Source organism: Ceratotherium simum, chromosome 21 (assembly GCF_057802395.1).
Source record: "Ceratotherium simum simum isolate JZ-2026a chromosome 21, ASM5780239v1, whole genome shotgun sequence".
Classification (NCBI taxonomy): domain Eukaryota; kingdom Metazoa; phylum Chordata; class Mammalia; order Perissodactyla; family Rhinocerotidae; genus Ceratotherium; species Ceratotherium simum.
In genome coordinates, this window is record NC_141920.1 from 43,914,639 (window position 1) to 43,922,995 (window position 8,357).

General features: G+C 45.5%; 1 protein-coding gene across 1 annotated transcript in view; it reads right to left on the reverse strand.

Annotated features, from left to right (window-relative positions):
• Positions 1-5,425, reverse strand: part of BFSP1 (beaded filament structural protein 1) — a 38,228-nt gene extending 32,803 nt beyond the window's left edge. The window contains exon 1 of the mRNA XM_087445645.1: positions 4,878-5,425. Coding sequence (XP_087301771.1) covers positions 4,878-5,251 — 374 coding nt within the window. The 5' untranslated portion in view covers positions 5,252-5,425. The remainder of the gene's footprint in view (positions 1-4,877) is intronic.
• Positions 5,426-8,357: the final 2,932 nt, after the last annotated feature.

Sequence of the window (8,357 nt, forward strand, 5' to 3'; positions counted from 1 at the left end):
ACATCATGGTGCACAAGGAAAGTGCTGACACGGGCACGGTACCCGGGGGAATTGGGAACAGTAAGTGGAACAGGAATCCCCCTCTCAGCGTATCTGAAACCCGATGCAGCAGCAGCACGGAGACTGGGAGGCTGCCCTACCTGGTCTAGAACACTATTAACCCGACTTTGTTTGGGGTTCCTATACTACTGTATTGATCCACATGTGTCAGTTTTTTTGGATTATGCCATCAATCCTCAGAAAACCTAGAAGAGAGCAGTTATTGTTACCCCCATGTGAACGATGAGGAAACAGGCTGAGAAACTGGCCCAAGACCTGAAACAGATGCTCCGGCCACATCACCCTCATCTCTGGGGCATCGCCCCTGCGCACCAAAGGCCCCCTCTGGGCCAGTGGGCCGGGCAGCTGGACAGGGCAGAGTCAGTGCTCCAGGGGGCAGCCCTCAACCTCTGACAGAGGTGAGTGGGTGCATAAATACCCCAACTCCCTTGCCCTCAGCTAGGACAACTGAGGTGTGTTCTCCATCCCACAGGATGCTCCATCAGGTCACCTCCCAAATAAATCACTTGCCCTCAAACTCCTGTCTCAGGCTTGGCTTCTGGAGGACAGCAAACTAAGTGAAGGGTGGAGTCAGGACTTAGATTTGAGTCTAACAACAAAACTATGCTCTGATAGCCACACCACACTGCCTGCGTAGAGCAGGGAACTCCCCAAATTTAAACATACACAAGATTAATCAAGTAATGAATACTAGGAGCAGTTGTATTTTTTTCTCCTAGTCAATTTCTCCCCTGGAATTCTGGAAAATGATAGAGATCAAGGAAGCAGAGACCCTAGAAATCATTCTAGTCAGTGGGAGAGTTTCACTCTAGGAGAAGTTTCACCCCCTTAAGAGAGAAGGCCCCTTCCCAAATAACCCCCTTGTGCCCTGTAAGCTGCCCCAATATCCATTCTGGCCTTCCTCCAGGAGTTATAGCCCTTAATGTTTGGTGGGCACAGGGCTGCCTGGAGGAGACACTACATTTCCCAGCCTTCCTTGCAGCTAGGTTTGGCCATGTGACTACGTCCTGACCAATGGGATATAAGCATAAGTCTGTGGTGGCTTCCAGATGTCTTTGATAAGAGATGCTGTAGGTGTGCCCTTCTGCATCCCTTCCTCCATCCTACACCTAAAACATGGGTGCTGCCTTCTTGGAAGCCATGCAGAGCCTTCTGGGCCTCGAATACTGTAGAGCACCATATTAAACCAGTCACCCAGACCTTATGCAAAAAAGAAACAAACTTCCATCCAGGATAAGCCAATGTCACTTTTGAGTTTACGTCATTTGTGGTTGAAACTAATCCTCATTAGCACTCAGCCCAACCCACAAAGCATAGCTTTCTGTGCACACTCATGCCATAGGCCCAAGTCAAGTACTTGACACTGCTAGAGGTGCCAGAAAACCACGCTGCTGTGTCCTCAGAACTAAAGAGTCCTGACCTCAGGGAGGAACAATTAGGATTATGTGCACTGTGCACACATTCCCAGTTCTAAAGCCAACTAAAGCTCAGCTATAACCAGTCAACAAAGCATACTTGCACAAGGTTTACATTTCACACCAAGATGTCACATTTAGCAGTTTCTTTTGTGTGTGGCTCTAATGGAGCCAGAAATTATTTTTTTTAATGGTTAATTACCTTTGAGAAGAAAACTGTTAACAAAATCTCATTTTCTCATTGCTCTTTCATGCTAGAAACATCTAAGAATTTCTGTAGCTTAAAAACATGTTTGATGAGAAACACATTAGTGTGGCAACATGGCTAATTTTCATGCTATAAAGACAAATCTAGATAATATATTAAAGACAAGTGATTTCATTATAAAAAATCCATAATAAGAATTCATCGGGGCCGGCCCCGTGGCTTAGTGGTTAAGTGCGCACGCTCTGCTGCTGGCGGCCCGGGTTCGGATCCCGGGCACGCACTGACGCACCGCTTCTCCGGCCATGCTGAGGCCACGTCCCACGTACAGCAACTAGAAGGATGTGCAGCTATGACATACAGCTATCTACTGGGGCTTTGGGGGGAAAAAAATAAATAAAATCTTTAAAAAAAAAAAAAAAAAGAATTCATGATCTATTAATATGTAGTCATAAGTGAATATATATGTGAATTCATAAAGTGAAAAAAAATCTTTTGGCTTCAATTATCTGATTGTTTTTACATAATTATTTTTGGTTTTCAGCAATTTGAATAATTGGCTGTATTCATCAATGTATTTTGATAGTTGTATTTGTTTTTATTCCATTCTTGTTTTATTTAGTCTTTGTTTGATGTGCTGAAGACCTGATTTTGAAATTATTCAACTATTCAAGTAGAGAATATGCCTAACAAGGCTGCATACACCTTCCCACGTCTGCATTATTCTCACTCGGCTTTGGCTAGTCATCAACTCACCTCTGGAATGTAAAAACAAACCTGGTGTGTCTGTTCCCATGCATGTGGATGAGAATGATTTTTATAATAACTTTCAAATCCATCACCCCAGTCAAAATTTCAAAACTTCTCCAAGGGGACAATGGGAGGGAATAAATTAATGGGAATTATTAAATAAATCATAGAGCCTGAAGGGACTGCTCCATGATGGAGAAATGACTCAGAACCAAGTGAAATTAGGAAAAGACCAGGAAAACTCAACTTGGCCATTCCTTCAAAGAGGGCTGATGAGAGTCATGCTTGTCCAACCAAATCACAGTAGACTGTGGCCTAATGACCAGGTAGAGGCCATTTGGGGATCCAGGGTATCCTGCTGGCCCATGGAGCTACCCTGGGTGTCTGAACCAGGGCACACTTCCCTTTACTTTAGAGAAAATGAGCTTCATTTGAATGAGGTCCTATCTCTGGGCCTCACTCCACAGGAGTCCAAGAATGGCTTCTCTCCAAGACACAGTGTTCTGGAAAGAGTATGGGCCCAAAGTGAGAAACCAGAGTTCAAGTCCTGCCACCCCTAGGCCCAATCCAAGCCTCAGTTTTCCCACGAAGGGCCATAACAGGATTTTCAGGTCCCTTCTTCCAGCTCCAAATCTGTTTTCTATGGATCAAAACCAGAAACTGAAGGACCGAATGCAATCAATGATTATGATCTCATAAACACGCTCAGCACACAACGGTGAATACCTGACCAAGACTGGGATTGAGAAGGTGGAACTCAAACACAGAGCACATTTGGAGAAAACCCTCTGGCTACCCTCGACCAGGGGTTCCCAAATCTGGCTGTTCACTGGAATTACCAGTGGAGTTCGTAAATTAAAATTCCTGGCTCCAGTTGAAGTCCAGAGTGGGGCCTGGACATCTGTATTTTTTAAATTAATTTATATAATTTTTAAATGGATAAATCTCTTACATGGTTAGACAATTTTTTTAAATTACATAAAAACATGCTCACCTAAAAGTCTCCCTCCCACCTCTGTCTCCCATTGCCCAGTTCCCACTCCCTTCTCCCCAACACGCAACCAGTCACTGGTATTTTTGGTGTGTGCTTATGCCCTCTTTTTCCTTATGCAAGCAAAAAATTTCTACTCTTCCCCCTTTCTTTTTTAAATAAATAACACATTATTCTTTTTTAACAATTGCATAGTATTCCAGTGCATGAATGAAGCAGAATTTTATAACCTGTCTCCTGTTAAGAAGCATTTAGGTTGGTTCCAAGTTTTGCTATCGCAGATCACGATGCAATGAACCTGCTTGTAGGCACACCATTTAACACCTGCTGGAGGATCATAAATTCCTTACCGTGGCCCTGCTGAGTCAAAGAGCACATGATTTATAACTTGGAAAGACGCTGACAAATTGCTGAGCATCTTTTTTCTTTTTAATAGCTCTTTAGGCTATTTTAACACACTATTCAGTCTGTTGAAAGGAAGTCCCATGCCCTGGACCAGGGCTTCTGAAACTTCAATGTTTAACTTCTTAAACGACCAATCACCTGGAGGTCTTGTTAAAATGCAAATTCTGACTCAGGAGCTCTGGGGTGGGCCCGAGTCTCCATTTCTAACAAGCTCCTGGGTGATGCGGATGCTGCTGGGGTCCACGGACGGCATTTTGAATAGCAAGCCCCTGGAGGACACACACGGAAACAATTTCCAGGTGTCGGCTATGATGCGGTGAAGACTGTTAGACTTAGCATGTCCAGCACTTGAGTTCCAGTCCAGGACAGCAATTCACTAGCTTAATGAGCCTGCCCCAAATCCCAACATTTTCTGAGCCTCAGTCTCCTCCTCTGTAAAATAGGGGCAGGTAGTACCCTCCATAACAGGATGAGGCTGTGAGCATTAAATAACATTAATACATCTCAAAAATACTGTGCTGAGTAAAAGGAGCCAGACACACAAGAGTACATCTGTAAGATTCCATTTTTATGAAATTCTAGAATAGGCAAAGTTAACCCATGGTGATAGAAATCAGAACCCTAGCTGCCTCTGCGTTTTTTTGGGGGGGGGGGGGGCAGGGTGCAGATTGACTGGGAAAGGGCAGGAAAGAACTTTCTGGGGTAGAGGAAATATCTTGCTTGTTTTGTTAGTTACACGGGTATATACAATGTGAAAACATTAAACTATGCCCTTAAAATCTGTGCATTTTATTGTATGTACATTATACCTAAATATAAAATACATTAAAAGTAAATGACACCATTTCATGTAAACTGTGAAGTGCTATCAAAATGGAAAAGTCTTATCTTAAGGAAATACACCACGTGCTTGCCCTCCGCAGGGATGAAGTCATCGGTCGCCAGGGGACCTGAGATGGCCTTCCAGCCCTAGGTGGCAGAGTGTTCCCGGAACCGCGCCGCGGGAGCCGCCCACACCCTGCCTCAGTTTCCCCCCACGGCCGACGCTTACTTGCTCCGGAACTCGTCGAGCGCGCGCTGCGCCTCTGCACCCTGGCGCTCCAGCCGGGCGCGCTCGGCCGCCAGGTCCCGGGCGCGCTGGCGGTTGCTCTCGACGTGGCGGGCGAGGGCGTCCTCCGGGCCGGCCAGCTCGTCCAGCCGCTGGAAGGCATCCAGCTGCCGCCGGAGGACGGCGTGGCGCTGCTCGAGCACGCGGGCCCGCTGGACGTGGGCGGCCACGCGCTCGCCGAGCCCCTGCAGCGCCAGCAGGCTCGGCGCGGCGGCCCGGCCCTCGGCCAGGCTGTCCGGCTCGGCGGCGCGCGACGCCGCCTCGGCGCGCTGGTACTGCTCCTTGCGCGTCTGGAAGACGTAGCTGCGCCGGTACATGGCTCGTCTGCGGGCGAGCGCGCGCAAAGCCCGCTCCAGGAGGCCCCTCGCCCAGCCAGCAGCCCGCTAAATAAACATCGGGGGCCCCCGGCACGCTGCTGGGACGTTCCAGAGCTGATCAGCTGTTGAGCTCAACGCCGTGCCCAGCCTCGGAAGAATAAAAGAGCAGCAGGCCGCTTTTGTGAGCTAGATTAGAGAGGACCATACAGCTCTGGAAGTGGAATGTTAAATTGGGCAATAAGGTTTTTGTTCCGTGATTGTTAAAGCGTGTTGCTTTGTGATTGAATGGAGGGTCAGGAGGACAAGAGAGGCATGAACTTGCTTTTCATTGGCTTCACTGGGATTTGTGAAGGGAGCCCAAGAGAGCTTGTTAAACTTGGACGAGCTCAAGAGTCCAAGGACCCCTCGCTTTGTCTCTTCCTTCTCTTTCAGTCAGCTCTCAATTATAGAACTTTCTAACAATACCATTTTTCTGATTACTTAAGCAATTCTTTTTCGTAATTACAACATGACACTTAGGAACCCTCCTTAGGTCAGGGGTTCTTAACCGTGGATGCAAAATTACATGGCACGTCTCCATAAATTGTAAGGTGTGTTGCAAGTAAGTTCTTACTAACGCTTGCGCATACTCGTGAAGAATCTACTGTTTGTAGGATAACTTAGGAAGCAGATGCGTGGTTGTCATTATTATAATGTCACCCGTGCTCTCATGGATTCTAGCATCCTTTTTGGAGTGGAAGAAACAAGTAGCGCTCCATCAGGACATTGGCGTAACTGATTCTTTGAACTAAGGAAAAATCCTTACAGCCTGAAGATTTAATAAATTGGCCAACTCGCAGAGAGTATAAAAGAATTTTTTTGCCACTGTGTTTCATTTTGGAAACAAATTTGTTATGGAAATAACAAAGCTAGGCTTTGATAAATTTAAAAGTAAATTGTGGGTGTTGAAGGAAATTAATAGCATTTTATGAGAATTTTCCTAAATATAAATATTTTGTCATATCTCCAATTTTAAAAATCATTATCAAAAATCTGTTTTCATAAAAATAAGGATTAGCAGTACTATATAATTAACGACTATATAGATTGTACATAATTATACTACAAATTAAAGTCATAGTTATCAAAGATCAAGAAAACTACACAGAATCTCTGTTGGGTTTATTAGGTTTTATTATTATTCCAAAAAGACTGTAAGACAATGAATTCAGTCTGGAATGAAGCTACCTAAGGTTCGAAGTTGTGCTGGGGGTATAGTTATTGTTCTATTTTCTTTTCATAAGCCATTTAAAAATAGACGTTATGATCAAATCAAGGAGAGCCACATGAGGGTTTTTCGTAGGTACTCATATACCATGCAGACAGCATGGTAAATTGGTTTTGGGCTTCCTAGAGAGCAAAACCAACGGTAGAACAGAGTTACAGAATTGTTCATTCCCTGTGACATCATATATCAGTCAGATATTGCTACAGAACAAACTGACCCCAAAACTAAGCGGCACACAAGAAGAAGTATTTATCACTACACTCCCAGGTCTGCAGGTCAGTTGGGTAGCTCTCCTTCAAGCTTAGGTCTTCTGATAAGCTGGGGCAGCTCTGCTCCAAATGTCTCTCATCCTCCTAGAACTAGCAATGACAGAAGGACGAGAGCAAGCCCAGATACACAAGCTCATTCCAAGCCTTTGTTTGCATCATGTCCGCTAACATTCCATAGGTCAAAGCAAATCACACAGCCACAGCCAAAGTCAAGAAGCAGGGAAGGGCCGGCCCCCTGGCGTAGTGGTTAAGTGCATGTGCTCCACTGCTGGCGGCCCGGGTTCAGATCTGGACGCGCACCGATGCACCGCTTGTCAGGCTGTGGTGTGGCGGCATCCCATATAAAGTGGAGGAAGATGGGCATGGATGTTAGCCCAGGGTCAGTCTTCCTCAGCAAAAAGGAGGAGGATTGGCATGGATGTTAGCTCAGGGCTGATCTTCCTCACAAAAAAAATAAATAAATAAATAATAAAAAGGAGGAGGAGAAGGATGAAAAGCTGTGGGGGGTGGGGGAGGGGGGATTAAAAAAAGAAAAAAAGAAGCAGGGAAGAGGCAAGGCCCACCCCGAGGCCATCACAAGGGTGTGGGTGTGTAACTGTCACGCTGGAGGGAAGAATTGGGACCAGCAGGTCAGTCTACCACACATAGTAATCCCATTTGAGAAAAATATCTCGCAGAAACATAATGAAGGAAAAAATATTATTTCAATTTAATCCAGTGGAATGAACACTTAGAAAATATCTACTCACAAAGTGTAGTCTCAGGGAGTTAAATATTGAACAAGGTCTCCTGCACCTTAAGAATTTGTCTACTTAAGGTGCAGGAGACAAATTCCTACTCAACTAATTAAGACACAAGGAAATCTAGGATAAGTTCTAAAACAGAGATCTTAACAAAATGTTGTGGTTGTGTCAGGGCAGCAGCAGTAGAGTGTGTGAGTAGGTAGAGAAGTTAGAATTCCAGACAGAACAGCATAAACAAGGTGTGAGAGTAACTGGTGTGAGGTGCAGCAGAGTGAGCCATGAGCTCTCCGAACGTGGTGAGGCTGAATTGAGCCGGGCCTGGCAAGAAGCATCCCCAAAAGGAAGCGGGCTGGGCTTCCCATTAGTTATAGTGGATTGAAGATGGACATTACCTCTACTCCTTCCCCCAAGCCCCACCAAAAATGGCAGCAAGGAATTTTTTAGATTAAAACACCACAAAATAAGGAGGAACAGATCACAGTGGATAAGAGATGTCAACAAATTTTCAGAAGGCTTAACAGAGAAAGATTAACGGAGACTGACTTAGCAGAGAGGAGAAAGCTCAAACCAGTGCCTGCAGAGGTGAATGAGAAAGGAAAACAAGTTGGTTCGCACCGGATAATCTCAGAAAATCTTGGGAACTGGATGTACCAAAGATGGCAGAAGGTGGGGGTGAAGGGTAGAGCTGAAAACCAGAGGGTTGGCTAAGAGTCTGCATGAGGAGCAGTTAAACTTGCAGATCTCCTACCCCATTCCTGCACAGCCAGGCAACTACCCAACCCCCATCATGACAGGAGACCTGGAGGTTATTCTCCAGTGAAATTGAA